The sequence below is a fragment of the Oncorhynchus mykiss genome, chromosome 13 (genome assembly GCF_057628025.1).
Source record: "Oncorhynchus mykiss isolate SJ-2025 chromosome 13, ASM5762802v1, whole genome shotgun sequence".
NCBI lineage: Eukaryota > Metazoa > Chordata > Actinopteri > Salmoniformes > Salmonidae > Oncorhynchus > Oncorhynchus mykiss.
This window is the reverse complement of record NC_143034.1, coordinates 24,384,809-24,405,294: the sequence shown is the minus strand read 5'-3', so window position 1 is coordinate 24,405,294 and position 20,486 is coordinate 24,384,809. Positions and strand designations below refer to the sequence as shown.

Here is a 20,486-nt window from a genome sequence, read left to right as displayed (position 1 = left end):
GGCACCACAACAATCCTGCCAAAAGAGGGCCGCCCACCAAAACTCACAGACCAGGCAAGGAGGTTATTAATCAGAGAGGCAACAAAGAGACCAAAGATAACCATGAAGGAGCTGCAAAGCTCCACAGCGGAGATTGGAGTATCTGTCCATAGAACCACTTTAAGCCATACACTCCACAGTGTATGCAAGGCACTGTATAGAAATAGATAGAGAGAGTGCGGGAAAAAGAGGGAGAGATTGAGAGAAAGAAAGAAAGAGAGAGCGAGAGAGAAAGAGAGAGCGAGAGAGAAAGTGAGAGAGAGAGAAAGTGAGAGAGAGAGAAAGAGAGAGCGAGAGAGAGAGAAAGAAAGAGAGTGAGAGAGAGAGAGAGAGAAAAAGAGAGAGAGAGAGAAAAAGAAAGAAAGAGAGAGCGAGAGAGAAAGAGTGAGAGAGAGAGAGAGAGAGAGAAAAAGAAAGAAAGAAAGAGAGAGCGAGAGAGAAAGAGAGAGAGAGAGAGAAAAAGAGAGAAAGAAAGAGAGCGAGAGAGAAAGTGAGAGAAAGAGAGAGTGAGAAAGAGAGAAAGAAAGAGAGAGCGAGAGAGAAAGAGAGTGAGAGAGAGAGTGAGAAAGAGAGAGCGAGAGAAAAAGAAAGAAAGAAAGAGAGAGCGAGAGAGAAAGAGAGAGAGAGAGAGAAAGAGAAAAAGAGAGAAAGAAAGAGAGCGAGAGAGAAAGTGAGAGAGAGAGAAAGAGAGAAAGAAAGAGAGAGCGAGAGAGAAAGAGAGAGAAAGAGAGAGTGAGAAAGAGAGAAAGAAAGAGAGAGCGAGAGAGAAAGAGAGTGAGAGAGAGAGAGAGAAAGAGAGAGAGAGAAAAAGAGAGAAAGAAAGAGAGCGAGAGAGAAAGTGAGAGAAAGAGAGAGTGAGAAAGAGAGAAAGAAAGAGAGAGCGAGAGAGAAAGAGAGTGAGAGAGAGAGAGAGAAAGAGAGAGAGAGAAAAAGAAAGAAAGAAAGAAAGAGAGAGCGAGAGAGAAAGAGAGAGAGAGAGAGAAAGAGAAAAAGAGAGAAAGAAAGAGAGCGAGAGAGAAAGTGAGAGAGAGAGAAAGAGAGAAAGAAAGAGAGAGCGAGAGAGAAAGAGAGTGAGAGAGAGAGTGAGAAAGAGAGAAAGAAAGAGAGAGCGAGAGAGAAAGAGAGTGAGAGAGAGAGAGAGAGAGAAAAAGAAAGAGAGAGCGAGAGAGAAAGAGAGAGAGAGAGCGAGAGAGAGTGTGAGAGAGAAAGAGAGAAAGAGAGAAGAAAGAAAGAAAGAGAGAGCGAGAGAGAAAGAGAGAGAGAGAGAAAAAGAAAGAAAGAAGAATGCAGATGTGTGTGGGTGTAGTCTCATCGAGAACCAGGCAGCGTGACAACAACGTGATTCCGATGTATGGCTACATAGTTTAGGTATAACTGTGTGATACAGAAACTGCAGCTACCTCTGCATGGGGACGTGTGCAGGGCGGGAGCGGGCCCTTGTTATGTCCTCGCGGTGAGGGGACACAGATCTGGAGCGGTGCTGGGCCAGTCTCTGCTGCTCTGGGACAGTCAGGGTGCTGTTCCTCTCCCTCTCCCTCGAGTTACGCTCTGCACCTACACACATACGGAGGAGGAATCAGCAGTCGTAGCATGTTACCTGCTGACAAAATGTGTCAGTGTTGAGCGCCGCCACTCAACATTCACTACGCCTTCAGGTGAGCGCTTGGTTTCCCCAAAACTACAGAGATCATGCTGGTGCTCAGCTTCTATTAATACAGTCGCCCATAGCCGCTCTAGTCTAATCAAACCCATGCCACGTGAGGGAGCTGAGAGGACAAATGATACAGACTGCAAACTGTTGCACATCAGAGTGGGATATTTTACACTGGAAGTTTTTTGGTTACATTTGAAGTGTTGCATTGGATAGTTACACCAGGTATTGAGCTAACTTGTGTCCCGGACTGTTTCTGCATTCCACAAAGTTAACCCATTGCCAGCTTGCAACAGCAACTTGGCTAAAGGCAGAAACTGACTGGCACCCAGGCTAAGTTAGCCTTGTACCCTTTTTGAAATAGCCGAGCCAGAACAGCACAGTTCGTGTTGGCCCTATGGTGTGAATCAGGCACTGGTCTATACACCGTATCCTTATCTTGTGCGGCGTCACTACTACTTCAGGCTCTACTACCAGACATGCAGGTGACAGCGTCAGTGGAATGGACAGCGACATCACGGCTCTATAGCTCCATGCACTCAGTGCTCCCAGTGGATCTGCTCTACAAGCTGCATTACTACAGTCCGACAGAGGAGGAGAAAGGATGTGTACAGTATCATGGCAGAACACATACCTTAATAGAACTGTAGTGATATCATAGTGTCGTTGTAGTATGCGTTGGTATTACAAAGGGCTGGTAGAAGCGCCCCTGCCTGTTTTAAATCAGAGTTAAATCCAAAGTGTGGGGTAAAACTGGGAACCAATTACGTTTTTCCCCCGATGTAAAACATCTCTGAGGTTGTCAGTTGGGATCAAATGAAGTAGCCCGTGGTTAGATAGGCCAGATAGGCTGGGGTATGAGGGGAGCTGTAAAGTGGTCGCACCTCTCTCCTCCAGTGCTGGACTCTCACTACTTGAAGCTGGGTAACAGTAACCATGCCCCCCCACCCACCTTCAGATACTACCGCTATACCTGTATCATCAAACTCTGTGTCAATGATGCGATGGGACCCTGCACAACGGTGGACAGACACGCACACACACACACACACACAAGGTAGGGTTACATACACACAGTAGGGTAGAGGGTTTACACGCAGTAGGGTAGAGAGTTTACACACAGAAGGGTTGAGAATTTCCATGGCAGTTGCGATCGATCTCACACACACAGGAGACAAGTTCATAGGAAGTTCATCTTGGCATACTGTAGCAGGGAGAATCTATATGCCGAGGTCAGTGTCAATACATCACGCACGCACGCACGCACGCACACACACACACACACACACACACACACACACACACATAATGTATATACTGTACACACATACACACATAAACGCACGCACGCATGCATGCAAGCTAACACACTCTCGCGCTCTCACGCACGCACGCACGCACACACACAAACCCAAACACACACTTACTCTGTAGTTTCTTGCTGGGGCTGTCGTGAGAGGCGTGTCTGCGCGGGAGGTAAGGGGATGGCTGGGGCAGAGGTAGAGAGGACACGTCGTGGGTCTGGAGTTTATACCAGTGAGGGACGTCGTCCAGCAGGGCAGTCTCCAGCTCTATCAGGATCTAGGAGTGAGAGGGAAGAGAGGGAAGAAGGAGGAGGAGAAAAAGTCAGAGACATACAGAACAAGACAACGTCAGCATAGAGGACATGATGGCGTCCATCTGTGGTTCTCTGTGCGTGTTTGAGTTTGCAAGTGTGTGTGGATACGTGCAAATGAATGTGTGTGTTTTGTTTTCTGTGTATACTGTATGTTTAGGAAGCGTTTCACTTCAAAACGCTACATATTCATTTTCACAATTTTCATGTTGGTAAATGAGCTTTTATTGTTTAAAGAAATGATCAACGAGACCTTATCCAGAATGACTTACAGTGAGTGCATTTATCGTAAGATAGCCAGGTAAGACAACCACACATCACAGTCAAATATACAGGACACAAACATTCCATTACAGCTGACCAATGGGTATATAGCATTTTGCAAAACAGCAAAACATTCATACACATCTCAAATCTATGAAATAAAAATCTGAAAACAGTAATAATTTACACACAAATTAAGATATAATTCACATGTGCTATAAACAGTATGTGTGTGTGTGTGTGTGTGTCTTACCTCTCCCAGGAAGTCACTCTCCTCCTCCTGTATTCTAGGCTGGTCCCAGACAGTGATCTCCAGCATGCGTTCTCTGAAGTCCCTGCGGTGGACGTGGGAGTACAGGAACGTCTGGTTCCACTTGGGCCCAGCGCTCTTCTTTACCGTCTTGGTCCTGCGCTTGCTCTTATCACTGGGAACATGACAGGGGAGAAGGCAGAGGAATGTTAGGAGAGGGAAGACGAACCTTAGAAGGAGAGTCAACGGAAGTCATCGAGTCATGTATGTATCTGTCCCATACTGTGCCCATATAAGGGTCTGTGACTCGCTATGAGGATGGTGAAATATAACAGAAAACTACATAGACAGGAATCAAATCAGAAGAGAACGTGTTGACAGTGTGTTCAAAGTATATTGGTTACTGTTATATATTTTTTTTAAACAATCAGTTTATGTACAATGTTGAACCTCTGTACTGGTAATATGCTTCAGTAATTACTGTGTGTTTACACAGGTATAAGACCAACTTCATGTTAACCCTAGTAATATGAGACCGGTTTACCTTCGGTCAGGGAGGAAGTACATCTTGACATAGGGGTTCCTGGGTCGCCCGTCCGGTCGGGGGGGCAGGTCTATGGCTTGAAGGACGTTGACGATCAGTTGATGGCCCACTTTGTCATACCACAGCTTTACCTAGGAACAACATCATGGGATTAGATGAATGTGACTGAATGAATCCGGTTAGAGTAGACCATTGGTTGTGGATTACACAGGACATTGTGAAAAGTGCAATATAGGCCATCTATCAATCTGTCTGGTTGTTTGTTCGTAAATCTGTCCATCTATCCACACATCCATGTATCCAGCCTCCCCAGTACAGTCCATTATAGTCCAGTACCGTCCCGTGTAGATCCAGTACAGTACAGTACAGTCCGGTATAGTCCAGTAGAGTCCAGTACAGTCCAGTACAGATCCAGTATAGTCCAGTACAGTCCTGTGTAGATCCAGTATAGTCCAGTATAGTCCAGGATAGTCCCGTGTAGATCCAGTATAGTCCCGTACAGTCCAGTATAGTCTAGTACAGTCCAGTACAGTCCAGTATAGTCCAGGGAAGATTCAGTAGAGTCCAGTATAGTCCAGTATAGTCCCGTGTAGATCCAGTATAGTCCAGTACAGTCCAGTATAGTCCAGTACAGTCCAGTACAGTCCAGTACAGTCCAGGGAAGATTCAGTAGAGTCCAGTATAGTCCCGTGTAGCTCCAGTATAGTCAAGTGCAGTCCAGTACAGTCCAGTACAGTCCAGGGAAGATTCAGTAGAGTCCAGTATAGTCCAGGGTAGATCCAGTATAGTCCAGTATATTCCAGTGTAGATCCAGTACAGTGCAGTATAGTCCAGTATAGTCCAGTACAGTCCAGTATAGTCCAGTGTAGATCCAGTATAGTCCAGCACAATCCAGCATAATCCAGTATAGTCCAGTATAGTCCAGTGTAGATCCAGTACAGTCCAGTATAGTCTATTATAGCCCAGTGTAAGTCCAGTATGGTCCAGTATAGTCCCATGTAGATCCAGTATAGTCCAGTATAGTCAGCACACTCCAGTACAGTCCAGTATAGTCCAGTATAGTCCAGTACAGTCCAGTATAGTCCTGTGTAGTCCAGTACAGACCAGTATAGTCCAGTACAGTTCAGTGTAGATCCAGTGTAGATTCATTACAGTCCAGTACAGTCCAGTACAGTCCAGTGTAAATCCAGTACAGTCCAGTATAGTCCAGTGTAGATCCAGTACAGTCCAGTGTAGCTCCAGTACAGTCCAGTGTAGTCCAGTGTAGTCCAGTGTAGATCCAGTATAGTCCAGTAATAGTCCAGTACAGTCCAGTAATTGTCCAGTATAGTCCAGTACAGTCCAGTAATTGTCCAGTATAGTCCATTACAGTCAAGAACAGTCCAGTAATTGTCCAGTATAGTCCAGTATAGTCCATTATAGTCCAGTAATTGTCCAGTATAGTCCATTCCAGTCCAGTACAGTCCAGTAATTGTCCAGTATAGTCCATTATAGTCCATTACAGTCCAGTAATTGTCCAGTATAGTCCAGTATATTCCATTATAGTCCAGTATAGTCCAGTATAGTCCTGTATAGTCCATTATAGTCCAGTAAAGTCCATTACAGTCTAGTACAGTCCAGTAATTGTCCAGTATAGTCCATTATAGTCCATTATAGTCCAGTAATTGTCCAGTATAGTCCAGTATAGTCCATTACAGTCCAGTACAGTCCAGTAATTGTACAGTATAGTCCAGTAATTGTCCAGTATAGTCCAGTATAGTCCTGAATAGTCCATTATAATCCAGTAATTGTCCAGCATAGTCCAGTAATTGTCCAGTATAGTCCAGTAATTGTCCAGTATAGTCCAGTATAGTCCATTACAGTCCAGTACAGTCCAGTAATTGTACAGTATAGTCCAGTACAGTCCAGTAATTGTCCAGTATAGTCCAGTAATTGTCCAGTATAGTCCAGTATAGTCCTGAATAGTCCATTATAGTCCAGTAATTGCCCAGTATAGTCCAGTACAGTCCAGTAATTGTCCAGTATAGTCCAGTAATTGTCCAGTATAGTCCAGTATGGTCCTGAATAGTCCATTATAGTCCAGTAATTGTCCAGCATAGTCCAGTAATTGTCCAGTATAGTCCAGTAATTGCCCAGTATAGTCCAGTAATTGTCCAGTATAGTCTAGTATAGTCCTGAATAGTCCATTATAGTCCAGTAATTGTCCAGCATAGTCCAGTAATTGCCCAGTATAGTCCAGTAATTGCCCAGTATAGTCCAGTAATTGTCCAGTATAGTCCAGTATAGTCCTGAATAGTCCATTATAGTCCAGTAATTGCCCAGTATAGTCCAGTAATTGTCCAGTATAGTCCAGTATAGTCCAGTGTAGTTCCAGCATATATCCAGTACTCACAGAGAGCTGTCCAGGCAGGATGACGGGGAGGGCTCTGAGGGTAGCAGGGCTGGTGGGGGACATGACCGATATGGAGGGACGCTCCATCTTCTGAGACTCAAAGGAACTGGAGCCTGCTGCCAGGGGAAAGAACCAGGATGTGAAAGACTCAAACAACTCGGTGGGTAGACAGTACTGCATATTAACACCAATTAACTATGCCGTTTTATTCATCAAGGAAAACCAAAGCTTTGTTGACACTTACTCGATTCTAAAGGAGGATGGGATGTTTCTGGAATTCTTGGTATGTCTCTGTAAGATGGGAGGAAGATTACATCAAACGTCTGCACAGACCTCTGCAATAGCCACTGACCAACAGCCATCACCAATCCCCATTTGATACAGAGTGCCAGCACATACAATACCTCAATTGTATGTTTGTTTGTATCAAAAAGGAAAAACACAGACAAGTACACAAACTGCGTGTTGGGTTAAAGGGCGGTAGTTCATACCCACACAGGGGAGAGACGTATGGGTTGAGAGAAGAGAGGGAACTTGCCTTATAAGGGTTTCTCTAAGGTCTAGGATGTTAGGGGTTACATCAGGGTTAGGCCTCAGGGAAGGACTACCGTACGACATAGCGGTCACTATGTCCACAATACGTATGTACTTACTGATACGCTCTATACACCTTTCTCAAGAAGTTATTGGAAATGATGCGGTGGATAGATCTTTTAGGTAAAGAAGATAATGGTCGTCAACATTTCACTTCAAAATTAGAAATAGTCAGAAAAGGGCACATAAAAGAAGCAATATAGTAATAAGAGTCCAAATTGGCCACACAGTGCAAAATAGTCACACAATAGTTGCAGTGTATCGCACAACGATTCCAAAATGGGAATTTAGCATTTCACACAGGAAGTCAGTCTTACCCAATAGGCCTTGAGACAACTATTTCCACTTGAGGCTCCGCCTTGGATTCCAGAATGATGTTGTACACTTCCTTCTTGGTTGCTCCCGGCAACGACTTCCCGTTCCACTGCAGTACCTCATCACCTAGAAAACAGGAAACAAGATGGCCGACATTAAAACAGCTGATTCATGGGTAAGCATGGAGCCTAGGTTAAAGATAACAAAGATTAAGACAATGTAATAATTCCATGCAGAAGTGTTAGAAAAATAAGAAAAAAATCATTGGACCAGAGCCGGAGTGAAAATGACTAGAAGTGAATGTTACCAGGTACAGAAAGTTCACCATCAAAGTGGAAAATAAACACAATCGTAGTGTACTCCGCAAACTAAAGCAGAATTGTTTTACTGTCGTTCTAATCATTTAAATGTTCTTCAAATGATCTACAGCCACTTTATTGCTTGATGTCCCGACCACTGGTAACATTTTCAAAACTAATTCTGTAGAATCAGCAACAGCGCTGGTCAAATGAATGTGTTTGGTTTCTAACGCTGGCGCGTGGAATTATTACGTTGTCTTATCCTCTATTTTTTCAACCTAGCCTGGCGCTTTACTGAACAACCTCTGTTCACAACACCAACGGCGTTCCGGTAGAAATTGTAGATTTTCGCAGCTCAAAAAGAACACACAGACAATCTCACAGAGCTACCAGACTGACGACACTTCTCCACCAGATAACCCTGAAGGTCTGAACGTTGTTTCCACGCTGCTTACCAGCTCGTAGGTGGCCGACAATGTCCGCCAGACTTCCTTTCTTGACTTTGGTGATGAAGGCCCCCAGTCTCCCTGTCTCTGTCATCTTCCCACCCACAACCTAGAAGGGGAACAGAACACGGGCAGTTCGGACACAAGACCAAGAGCTCAGTACATAGAGATAACAGTGTAATTAAAACACTGCCCCTTGTGTTCAGTGCCAGTATCACCGAATATCCTGGGAAGGTACAAGGTCAGTATGAAGGTATGACAATCTGGATACCGTCCCAGCCGAGTACAAATCTACAGTATGTCCCCATAGTTTCCTTTATTATATACTTCTGTGGATAGTACACTAGCATCACTTACATTTCAGTCATTAAGCAGACTCTTATCCAGATCAACTTACAGGAGCAATCAGGGTTAAGTGCTTTGCGTCAGGGCACATCAATAGATTTCTTCCCCACACCTAGTTGGTTCGGGGATTCAAGCCAGCAACCTTCCGGTTACTGGCCTAACGCTCTTAGCCGCAAGGCTACCTAATGTGGAGGTCAGACGTTAGAGACCCGGGTGGCCTCAGTACACGGGGATACACAGTGGTTAGTGTGGTAGTTTTCCCAGACTTCCTTTATCATACACATCCTTTGACAATACACTTTCACCCCTGCACCCAACGGTCTCAGTACACAATATACAGCGGTTAATGTGGTAACACTGTAGTGATTGAAAGGGATGCTGCTAGTGATTCCCTCTTACCTTTAACCCTAGTAAGGAGCCTGCCTCGCGGGGCACGGCCGACCTTTTGCTCAGAGTGATGCGTCCGATTAAGTGGTCGCCCTCCTTGGACGGCTGCCATGTCACTGGATGCTGTAGAGGGGGAGATTTAATTCCATCAGACAGAGAGAGAGGCAAAGAGGGAGAGACGGAGAGGGGGGTGTGGTGGAGAGGGGATATAGGTAGCGACAGAGAGAGGAGAGGAGCGAGGGTAAGAAAGGTAAAACAAGTTAGGGAGAAAAAGAGAAAGACAGAGTCTCTTCCCTTGTGAGGACAACTCTCCCATCCAGGCCAACTAGGAGGGACATGCCCATCCACAGTAAACACATACAATATCAATTTACACTCCAAGCAATTATGTCTCGACTGGACTGTCTATAACGTTGTAAGAATCTATATTTAGTAATGAATGGTGGGTAGAGTACGCCCACACACTTACTCAGACACTGCGGGGAATGAAACTAATAGGGCAGAATGTGTGTGTGTGTGCATGCATGTGTGTGTCTGCGTGTGCCTGTGTGTGCGTGTCCTAGGGTGGTGAGTCTGAGTTGAGTCAGCTTAAGGAAAACCTAAATCTGTCACTTTCTCCTGAAACTTACATGCCACATAGCAGGATCCAGAGGATGGCAGTCCCAATCACCTAGAGAGAGAGAGAGAGGGAGGATAAACAAAAGGTGATGAAGAAGTTTAGAGAGAGAGTGAAATGGAATCTATATGCAGAATTCTGGAAAGAATGATGTCCGTGTACAAATTAAAACACCAAATAATTCATTCAGAGCAGAATTAGGCCGATACACGCTAATTATCCAAATTCAGAAAAGAACCACAACCATCTAAATGGAAGTGATTCCCGAACCTTCCATAACAAAACCATCACCTACAGAAAAATGAAGCTGGAGAAGAGCCCTGGGGCTTTGTTCACAAACACAAACAGACCCCACAGAGCCCCAGGACAGAAACACAATTAGACCCAACCAAATCATGAGAAAACAAAAAGATCATTATTACACATTGGAACATTTACACATTGGAAAGAATTGACATTACATTATTACATGATCTATTTCACTTGCTTTGGCAATGTAAACATATGTTTCCCATGCCAATGAAGCCTGTTAATTGAAATTGAATTAAGAGAGAGGGAGCGAGAGAGACAGAGAGGGAGCGAGAGAGAGAGAAAGAGAGAGAGAGAGAGAGAGAGACAGAGAGGGAGCGAGAGAGAGAGAAAGAGAGAGAGAGAGAGAGAGAGAGAGACAGAGAGGGAGCGAGAGAGACAGAGAGAGAAAGAGAGAGAGAGAAAGAGAGAGACAGAGAGGGAGCGAGAGAGAGAGAAAGAGAGAGAGAGAGAGAGAGAGAAAGAGAGAGAGAGAGAGAGAGCGAGAGAGACAGAGAGGGAGCGAGAGAGAGAGAAAGAGAGCGAGAGAGACAGAGAGGGAGCGAGAGAGAGAGAAAGAGAGCGAGAGAGACAGAGAGGGAGCGAGAGAGAGAGAAAGAGAGAGAGAGAGAGAGAGCGAGAGAGAGAGAGAGCAGGAGAGAGAGAGAGGTTCAAGCTAAAACGAGAAAGTCTGTTCCAGTCTCCGTCAGACTGTCAACTCAACTCAAGTCAACTCAGTCCAACACACCAGGAGACACGGGGACAACTGGGACCTTGTCTGTCTGTCGCCCAACTCTCATTACCAGCCCTACTGGCGAGACAGAGAGACTAGAGAATGGCCACACTTCAGTCCAGACCAGCTCTACCCATTGAACCAGTCCCACACATCCTCCAAAGCCTCATACCTCCTTCAAGGCCTCATCCACCCTTTTAAGTCTGCAATAGAATGGCAGGATGAAATTAGATGGGGACGTTGGTGTGCGACTTTAGAAACAGGGACAAGTCCCTGAACCTACAGGTCCACAGCCAGCTTGGACACTGATCAGAGACGTGTGAATGCAGAGACAAGGGAAAGTAAGTGGTCAGGAGAGGAGGGAGGAAGTAGGGGTTCAAGTTGAGGGGTGCAACTCAACTGTTTGCTGATTCGGAAGTGAGATCTAAAAAAAATGTGAAGCGCAATCTGAAATGTGAAAGTGCAATGGGGGAACTACTTCAAAACGTTCCTGCTGACTCCTCGATTCAGTGTGCTGACGGTTCCCTTTTCTGTTTTTAGCAGATGAATATTGGACATCAGATCACACGATCTGGAGCACTTCTTTTCTGGGTGCGAAACTAACAGGCTGATGATAATTGCAGATGAGAAATGTTTAGCTATTCAAAGTCAACGTCTCCTGTATGTACCTGTAAAAACTCAGGTCAAATGGCCACAGTTACAAAAACATAGAGAATCTGGAGACGATCCCCTCTCATCCTGAATCTATTTCTATTAACAGGGATAAATCTGGTCAATGTCAGAGGCTGATCCAGGTTCAGATTTAACTTGACCCTGACCCTGTGGTAAGGTCAGATATCAATGCTGCAGGTTTTACACTAATCTGGCAGAAATTAACAACCCTTCTGTGAATAATGTATTTATGAAGTATGTGATCCATAACAACGTATCACAGTGTTATTATATGCATTATACTGTATATTATAGTTCTCTATTCAATTCTGTGATTTAACCCGAAGGAGGTCATCAGGAGGTCATCAGGAGGGCATCACAGATGGATAGGCCTACACACACAAACACACACGGTCTAAAAACACACTGAAGAATTAGCATCAACACTAAAACGAACCTTAGGTCTGATCCCCCCTGTCATTTCCTCCGTACTATGTAATCTTCCACTACTTGACACCTTTAAGGAAGCCAACCAATCAGACTGACTGAATCTCCACTCCCTCCTTTAACTGTAAACAGTAAACTCTTAGCTCCTAAATCAATCCCAAAATACACTCTTAGCTCCTAAATCAATCCCAAAATACACTCTTAGCTCCTAAATCAATCCCAAATGCATTTTTTAAAATAGATTCTTAACTTCATAAAGGTGTCCTCCTTGGACTTTTATAAAGGCCCTAGTTAATTTAGCAAAATATAGCCCTGCCTCGGCAGCGTATTCAAACTGCTAACCTCCCAACAAGATATTAGACGACATGGCATTAACGTTTTACGATCTCATTTGACTGGTTTGATTGCAACAGTAAAGCTGTCTCGCAGGTCTACTAAATAGCATGTAAAGTAGGTTTGGGGTGTATCTGTACCCTCGCTTACAATTTGGAGCAGTTCAAGTGTTTCACTGTAAATGAAAAAAAAAAAAACGCAACAACCCGGAAGTTGACCGAACTGTCTCGTTGTGAGGTTTTAGATTAACCAACCACATATCTACACCATCAATCCTTCATCCCAAAAGAACAGAATGAAGCCGTATTTATTGGACATGCGTTGTCCTCGTGAACCCAGGCTTGTTCGCGGCTGAGTTACACTTCACATAGCTACGTTTAGCGTTTAGCCTGGTCCCGTCTCTGAATTTGTTTACCGCGGACAACATCAAATGTAAATCCCATGCTGGATTGGGACTGGCGTACTCCTGAAGTAAACACGGCTAAACACTTGCTAGCTACGACAGCTAACTTTCTACCTATTTCTCCCTCCTGTCGCCCCCCATTAAACCCCCTATTCCCATGTGTTAACCTAATCTGGTCATCTACTTTGGGATTGGGATTGGCCTGGAGCGACCAGTGGTGGAGGTTAGTGGTGAGTGAGATGAGTACACATCCTCCCTCGACACGCTAACCGCTAAAATAGCATAGCTTAATTTAGTCAAGAAGAGTGAATTGCAAAGCTGTTGCAGGCCGGCGTGAGCAAACGAGAGGCCGAAACTGAACATGCGGCCGGCCACAATGGTGACACCCAAACTCGATTATATCCTATCCGTTAACGGCAGGATGCAGCCGGTGTTTGGCGGGGAAGCTTTACGTAGCGTTAGCCGCACTAGCCACTGACCTAATTCTGCCAAATCTGCTGGCCTAAATCACAGGACGTTTCCTAAATAAAAGAGAGCTGTCCTGTTCTGTTCCAGGATAGGAAGCAATAGGGTTTGGCTTCAGCGGTGTAGGTGAATGACAGTGTTGTACAGAGTCAAGGCCATAGCACATTATAGGCAGGGAGATACAGTTTCCGTAAACTTTGAAATTTACATTTAAATTCTTTATGTCGATGGAAACCTAGAGCAAAGAGATTTTGATAATAACAAAAAAGATAAGAAAGAATATTGTATTAGTAGCGACACCCGACAGGTGACCGACCATAAAACCATAAATTCTAAAGAAAGTTTGATCATTCCACCAATGTCGAAATCTCTGACAATCTCTGACAATACTGACACAAAACCAGCTAATATAGATGATTCGATCTGATAGAAAACTGAAGAATCAAACCTTTCTCGCTGACACTCTCCATCCAGGTAGCCATAACACCAACTCAACCCAGATTTGATCATTCTTCCAATGTTAAAATATCTGAATGTATTACCAATCATATTGACATGAGAAGAGCTAACAGAGAGAGAGAGAAAGAGCAGTAATCTGACCTTTCTCACTGACGCTCTCCATGTCCACGTCCTCACAGCTGGTGTACTCGGGCGTGGAGGCGCCCTCCTCCTCTGAGCTGCTGATAGACATCTGCCTCTTGTTGACGCCCCGTTTGCTCTTGTAGGGCCTGGGTGGGGGCGGCCGCAGCGACTCCGACTGGTCCGAGCTCTGGGAGTCCTTCCGCAGCAGGCTGTCCCCGGGCTTCTCCCTCCTAGCCTTATGCATCATGGCTGCCTGGGAGTTGGGGTCCAGCTGGCTGGGGTGGGGTCCCTTAGGGGGGTCCCAGCCTAATGGAGGGGGGGGTCCTTGGTGGGGGTGAGGAGCACCAGGATGGGGAACCGTTCGTGAGCCACCACCAGATGGTTGAAGGGGTCCGTGGTTCTGGTTCTGTTTGAGGAGGGGGGAGCCTCCCTGGGGTCCCTGCCCCATTCCGCCACCCCCACCACCCCCCACGGTCCTGTCCATGGAGTAGGCGCGGTGGTTCTCCAAGGATGCCTTGCGGTCTGGTTCTCCACCACCCCCACCGCCGCCCCTCCGGAGACGATTCTCAGGCACATCCCCCATGTTCCCTCCTCCTCCTCCCCCACCCTCCAGCCCCACCTCATTGATGGCGTTGTTGCTGTGGCGCCGCTCGTGGCGCACCTTCGACACCTTGGCGTGCATGCGCATCTCCTGCTCCTCCTTCTGCGGCTTGACCGGGTAGCGCGCCAGGTTGGGGTCGCTGCGGTAACGCGCCTGGAACTCCTCCTCCTGGCGCCGCTTGCGCTCCAGCTCATCCTCCTCCGGGGGGCGTCTCCGGAGGTCGGGGCGATTTCCTTGGTCGCCGCCGTCGGGGTAGTCATGGGAGCGGACCTTCTCCAGGTGCCGGCCGTCCCGCCAGTCTATGTCCCCAGGACCGCAGAACTCCTCCTGGGATGCCACGGTCTGAAGCTTCCCTGGGGGTCCCCGGCCTCCTCTACCACGACCCAGACCACCGGGCTTACCGTTCTGCTCATGGAGGGACAGAGGTCTTTTCCTGAAGAAAAGGGTGACCATAATGGACTTTGATATAACATTACACACTTGTTGTTTTGTTAACATAATACCATGTTGTAACAAAAAAAAATAAGCCTACTCAGATATACGGACAAATAATGGTCAGTACCAAATGGTGGTTATTACTGGTTGAATGAAAACAATGATGATAAAGACAGGGAAATAATTCCAAATGGAGGAATATGTACAGAACTAAAATGAGATTCTATTTCCATGGGAAAATGTTCCTACTGATGGTTACCCTGGGTATGGATCATCCAACGACAGTGTGGAATTGGGCCAGCATTTTGAGTGATGCATTCAGGCCGGACCGAAATGGACTCACCCATTAGACGCAAAACAAAATACATTAATCATGGACCTTTCAAGAATAAAACATGCAACCCAGCTTCTGCTTTGGCTATAAGCTTAGACAGCACTATTTTTTTTTTGTTGTTGATCCAGTGGGGATTAAATAATCAAGTGCTGCAACCCATATACCACAACACACGCCGAAAATGGGTCACTCCCAACATCAGAGGATTTGAGTTCCTGTCAAAACGCGGAAAAAAATATGACCAAAGTATGTCCAATGTTGAACGAGACAAATGAGGCTGCATGTGTAAACTGACGGTGTCAACGAGACCCTGAGACCCTGCTGGACAAAACAGATGCTGCATTAGCCTAATTCATCCAATCGCAACAAAGTCAAACATATTAAAGAGGACTGACTTGTACACGGCTCAACATGTACAACAATAAAAAGAAAACTATATAAAAGCGACCATATCATCTAAAAGAGGCCCAGGTCAAGATACTCAATACCTAGACTGATACAGTCCCAAAATGTTTAGCATGTCAGCAATCAAGTTTTCAAAACAGAGGACTTTCAAAAAGCTAATTGTATCTTGCCACATCTTAGGAAGTAAAAACCAAATACCAAAAGATACTTTTCGAGTGGATTGTTCCTTCAAGCGTCTACAATCAAAGGGATTAAGGGGAGGTGATAATAGTAGAGTGAATGAGAGAAAGTATTGTACAAAGTGGCATTTACAGCAATACTAAGTACTATCAGCAATCACAACAGGCCCCTAGATAACCAATACAGTGACGTAGACTCTGGTTTGAGCCTCTACAGACAGAGAGGTGAAAGCAGGGGTTGTGAGAGGACAGGTGAAAGTGTTTAAGGGATTAGAGCGTTTGTGTCCACGATGTCCTACTTGTCTCGTGGTGGTTCGCTCCGAGCGCGTGAGGCCGGCATGGTGTCCAACACTCCCTTGGCCTGGACCGTTGGCGACTGATGCGTTCCGTCGGGCGCCGCCCCTGCGTTACCGCTGGAAGAGGGCGGGGCCTGGGACCTGGAGCGGAGTAGCTTCCTGTCCCCCCGTTGGGTGTCACCCCCCGTGGCCGGGGCGTTCAGGCCGCCATCCAGGCTCATCTGCCTTGCCCCCGAAAACCATTCTCCCGATTTAGTGAGGATCTCCTGTTGCTTACGGCACAGGTTGCATACCCACATTACCTACAGGGGTGAAGGAGGAGAGGAGGAGGTTAGATATTATATACATGTACAGTATGCAGTAGTAGCCTGTATCTATAGAGAGAAAGAGAGCATGGTCAATTCCATATCCGATTCCTATTTTCACAATTGAAAAGCAAACCCTGAATTGACTGAATTGAAATGGAATTGACCCTAACATTGTCTCTTAGACCGAGAATGTATAATACTATGTAATACCTCAATACTTTAGTCATCTAATTCTATTTCTATGAGGTTAGCATCAGAAGACTCGTGGGGTTGCAGATGTTGTCATATATCCATTGCAGTCCACTTTTTAAGGAACTGTCATCTCTAGTCCATGTGCAAAACAGATTCAGTAGTGAGGCAGAGAAATGTTAGCTTAGCTTGGAGTATTTTAGCTTGGAGTATTTTAGCTTGGAGTATTTTAGCTTGGAGTATTTTAGCTGGGAGTATTTTAGCTTGGAGTATTTTAGCTGGGAGTATTTTAGCTTGGAGTATTTTAGCTGGGAGTATTTTAGCTTGGAGTATTTTAGCTGGGAGTATTTTAGCTTGGAGTATTTTAGCTGGGAGTATTTTCGACAGACAACAGGTCATTGTTATACAGGCAAGGAAAGTGCAGGACTGGTGACAGAACTACAAACAGGCACAGACAGATAGAGGATCTTAGTAAGACACAAGCAAGTATTAGTCACAGCGTTATGTTCTTTCTCATGTTTTATTTTAGTCTCTTGACTCTGATTGAGTATTGGTGATAGCTCATCTGTCAGACAGGGGATCAAGGTTTCTTAAAATACCGTAGTGCCCCCCTACGCTCCCACCTCCCTCCCCACGCTCCCCCTCACGCTCCCCCTCCCTTCCCACGTTCCTCCCCCATGGTAGTAGGTGCCAGGCACACCGGTTTGTGTCAGGAACTGCAACACGCTCAACAGTTTCCAGGGTGTATCAAGAATGGTCCACCACCCAAAGGACATCCAGCCAACTTGACACAACTGTGGGAAGCATTGGAGTCAACATGTGGAACGCTTTCGACACCTTGGAGAGTCCAACGAATTGAGGCTGTAAGGATGCAACTCAATATTAGGAAGGTGTTCTTAATGTTTTATACACTCATTGTAGGTTACAATCCGCTCTGTGAAATATCACAGCATTTTACTTACACATTGAGATGAGGAAACAGCCCAAATAAAGAACACACATTTGTAGTAATACTGTTACCACCAGAGAACATTCCACATATTCTACAAGGCTACAAATGTATAAAAGTTGACCCAATTTGAACGCAGTATCTAGTTAAACAGAGTAGGTTTGATAGGGATGGGATGTCGTTACCATGGAGAAAGCAGTAGCCTGTTGCCTATGGCGGACAGGGCTGTTAATCTCCCACAGCGGATGATGGTACAGAACATTAACTGGCCAACAAGGAAAGCCGGCTACAATATCCACCATCCACCAAAAGCTATTTATCGTTCCACAACAGGTACCAGAAGAACATTCCTAATTCAATAGCTGGTTACAGTATAGGCCCTGAAGAAAAGACGTAAGTCAAAGCTAGGAAATTGACAACTATCTGAATTGAACACTGTGGAAGACCATGATTTGAGAGGACAAGTCACAGATATACAGGTGCATCTAACGATCGCTGTATAAAATAATATTAATAAATATACAAAAATGGTCTACTGTTGATAGAAATCATTGGTCAACTCAAGTCCGCTATTTGACCGTCCTACGAACAACAACCCCTTGAGTGGAACAACAGCAACATCAAAGAAAGGTTCCATACTTACATGTAGCCATGGCTACTGAAAACTGCCTCCCTCCCAACGCAGAGAAAAACAGATGTTTCTCTTCTCGAGTGTTTAATCCCACGGTCTAGAACGATGGGACAAATCCAAAATGGAGGGAAAGTACTATTCCTTGTATTATCGTTTAGAAGTCTTTGTTTGCATCCAGAAACACAACCTTCTGTGAAACCTGCTCTTTGATGGAGGGTTGGTCGAATGGACAGTTAGTTTTAGCAGTCAGCTTGCGGTTAGCTTTTTAGCGAACCGGCGCGCATCATGCTTACCCTGATTGAATCCTCTGTTTGGCTCCAGGCCACACTAATCTAAAGTAAATCAGCTGTGTGCAGCTGTGGCCCACAGCTGTCGAGCTGGACAAACACACACACACAAACACACACACATACAGTTGTTCTAATACACACATACACATACAGTACATACAATCTCTCTCTCTCTCTCTCTCTCTCTCACACTCTCACACTCTCACACTCTTACATTCAATCACTCACACACGTACTCTCCCTTTCTCTCTCTCTCTCTCACACACACTCTCTCTCTGCTCTCAGGCAGGTTAGATTGGAGTAGACCGCAGCTAATCCCCTCAGCTCCTCACCATTATTCAGCATCATCATCAGTCAGGACAATACCCGCCAGCCGGTTTCAGATATTAGCCGTGCGCCAGGCCGGCAGGCTATACTACCGCTAAACAATACCCCTTATACTCCCTCCCCTTAATTATTCAGCTGTTTGGTGATTATCATGATCATTATCAATCATTCAGAGTGCATTCTGGGAAATCCCTTTTTATCAGGCCAGGAATGTAAAGCACATATTAGGTAGGCCTATAGTGACAGTATTAAGGCCATCATTTCAAATATCCATCTCAGGGATGCGGTCAATATTTGCATGTGTCGGTCAATATTTGCATGAGGAGGGTAAGAAATGTTAACATTTTAGACTCTTTAGCCAAGAACTGACGAAGGAAAAAGGTCCAGTTTAACTTCACAGTAAAATAGGGAGATTTTTTTCTCATTGAGGAAGACGAAAGAAATGAATCCGATGGTTAATCCTTGAAGGAGATCGTATTCAAGCAGCACGCACACAAGGAAATATGGTCCGCACACACACACACGCACGCACGCACACACACACACACATACACACACACACACTGACACATGGCGCTCCACAGGACACAGTGCGATGAACTGGAGGTGACACCACAGTGGGCTGCTTCTTGAGCGAGCTGTCATCACACACTAACCATGCTTAAGCAGCAAGCAAGGAAGCCCTTCACATATTACATGTGTCACGCACTAGGGTGGGGTTCCTAACACAGACCAAAATAGGGTTTTGAATGAAAATCAACTGTTTCGTCTCCACAACGACAGTAAAACGAATGTGTGTGTGTCTTGAGTAGGAGCAATGCCATTTCTAATGTGTTACTGCTCCAATCTCACCCTGCCTAACAGAATGCAGTTCACCATGGTAACCAAGTCATTGAGTACAGAGAGAGAGACAGAGCGAGAGAGAGAGAGAGAGAGAGAGAGAGAGAGATTGTACTAACAATGCCAAGACTGGGAACAGCAAGTTAGTGGGCAGCTAAAATAACTGTGTGGCCTCCTATGAGCTCTCTGTGACATCATAATAGATCATCATCCTCAAACAAACTAAAGACCCTTATACGGGCTACAAGACTAACCTAAATCACAACACATATCTCCACAGTCACACCTGCAGCCAACTCTAAAGGGATTAGTCATTAAAGGACACGACAACAAATGACAGGTCTTAAGTCTTAAATGTTCATGACAGTTTTAAACCATGTCAGCGGCAGGTCCTGTCAAAAAAGTTTGACTGTAAAAAAACACAAACCGCAAAAGCCAAAATACAACATTTAACCAACGTTACAACAACCTCAATCCCACACATCCTGCGTTGCCTAACAACCCACCACCTTCCTCGTACCGCTAACCCGCCTGACGCAGCAGACCGACTTGACAAAACACACACACGCACACACTGTCCACCCTAAAGGGATCTAAAAGTAAAGAAAATTGTATTCATTGAATGTATCTCTTTTTCTAAAGCCACACCTCTGTCCGTGTTTTACATGGTCTCAAACCTCTGCAGAGGAGAGAACAGCACATATACAATATCAACATGTAGGCCACTAAAACACACATCCACACATCCACACACACACACACACACACAGAATAATCCTGATCTGGAATGATTAGGCCCTACGATCCTGGATTGTATGACGGATATGTGCAGTGTGTGTGTGTGTGTGTGTGTGCGTGCGTGCGTGCGTGCGTGTGTGTGTGCAGGCCTGCATGAGGAACAGTGATCATGCAAGTGAATTGGTCTGTGTTAGGAACCCCACCCTATTGCGTGACACATGTAATATGTGAAGGGCTTCCTTGCTTGCTGCTTAAGCATGGTTAGTGTGTGATGGCAGGGCCACCTCTCAGACAGCCAATCTGAC

General features: G+C 45.4%; 1 protein-coding gene across 32 annotated transcripts in view; it reads right to left on the bottom strand.

Moving 5' to 3' along the window:
• Positions 1-20,486, bottom strand: part of LOC110487294 (regulating synaptic membrane exocytosis protein 1) — a 100,665-nt gene that overhangs the window by 31,489 nt on the left and 48,690 nt on the right. For 10 of the 32 annotated variants that reach the window (XM_090195817.1, XM_090195829.1, XM_090195824.1 and 7 more), the window contains exons 3-14: positions 15,913-16,211; positions 13,678-14,693; positions 9,771-9,811; positions 9,154-9,264; positions 8,419-8,518; positions 7,667-7,790; positions 7,000-7,046; positions 6,756-6,871; positions 4,364-4,494; positions 3,823-3,994; positions 3,118-3,271; positions 1,440-1,593 (exon numbers count right to left, since the gene is read on the bottom strand). In XM_090195817.1, coding sequence (XP_090051943.1) covers positions 1,440-1,593; positions 3,118-3,271; positions 3,823-3,994; positions 4,364-4,494; positions 6,756-6,871; positions 7,000-7,046; positions 7,667-7,790; positions 8,419-8,518; positions 9,154-9,264; positions 9,771-9,811; positions 13,678-14,693; positions 15,913-16,211 — 2,465 coding nt within the window. Of the gene's footprint in view, positions 1-1,439; positions 1,594-2,642; positions 2,703-3,117; positions 3,272-3,822; positions 3,995-4,363; positions 4,495-6,755; positions 6,872-6,999; positions 7,047-7,408; positions 7,466-7,666; positions 7,791-8,418; positions 8,519-9,153; positions 9,265-9,770; positions 9,812-13,677; positions 14,694-15,912; positions 16,212-17,998; positions 18,556-20,486 lie in introns of those variants that run through there. The other 22 variants (XM_090195818.1, XM_090195823.1, XM_090195820.1 and 19 more) reach the window with 7 other exon arrangements.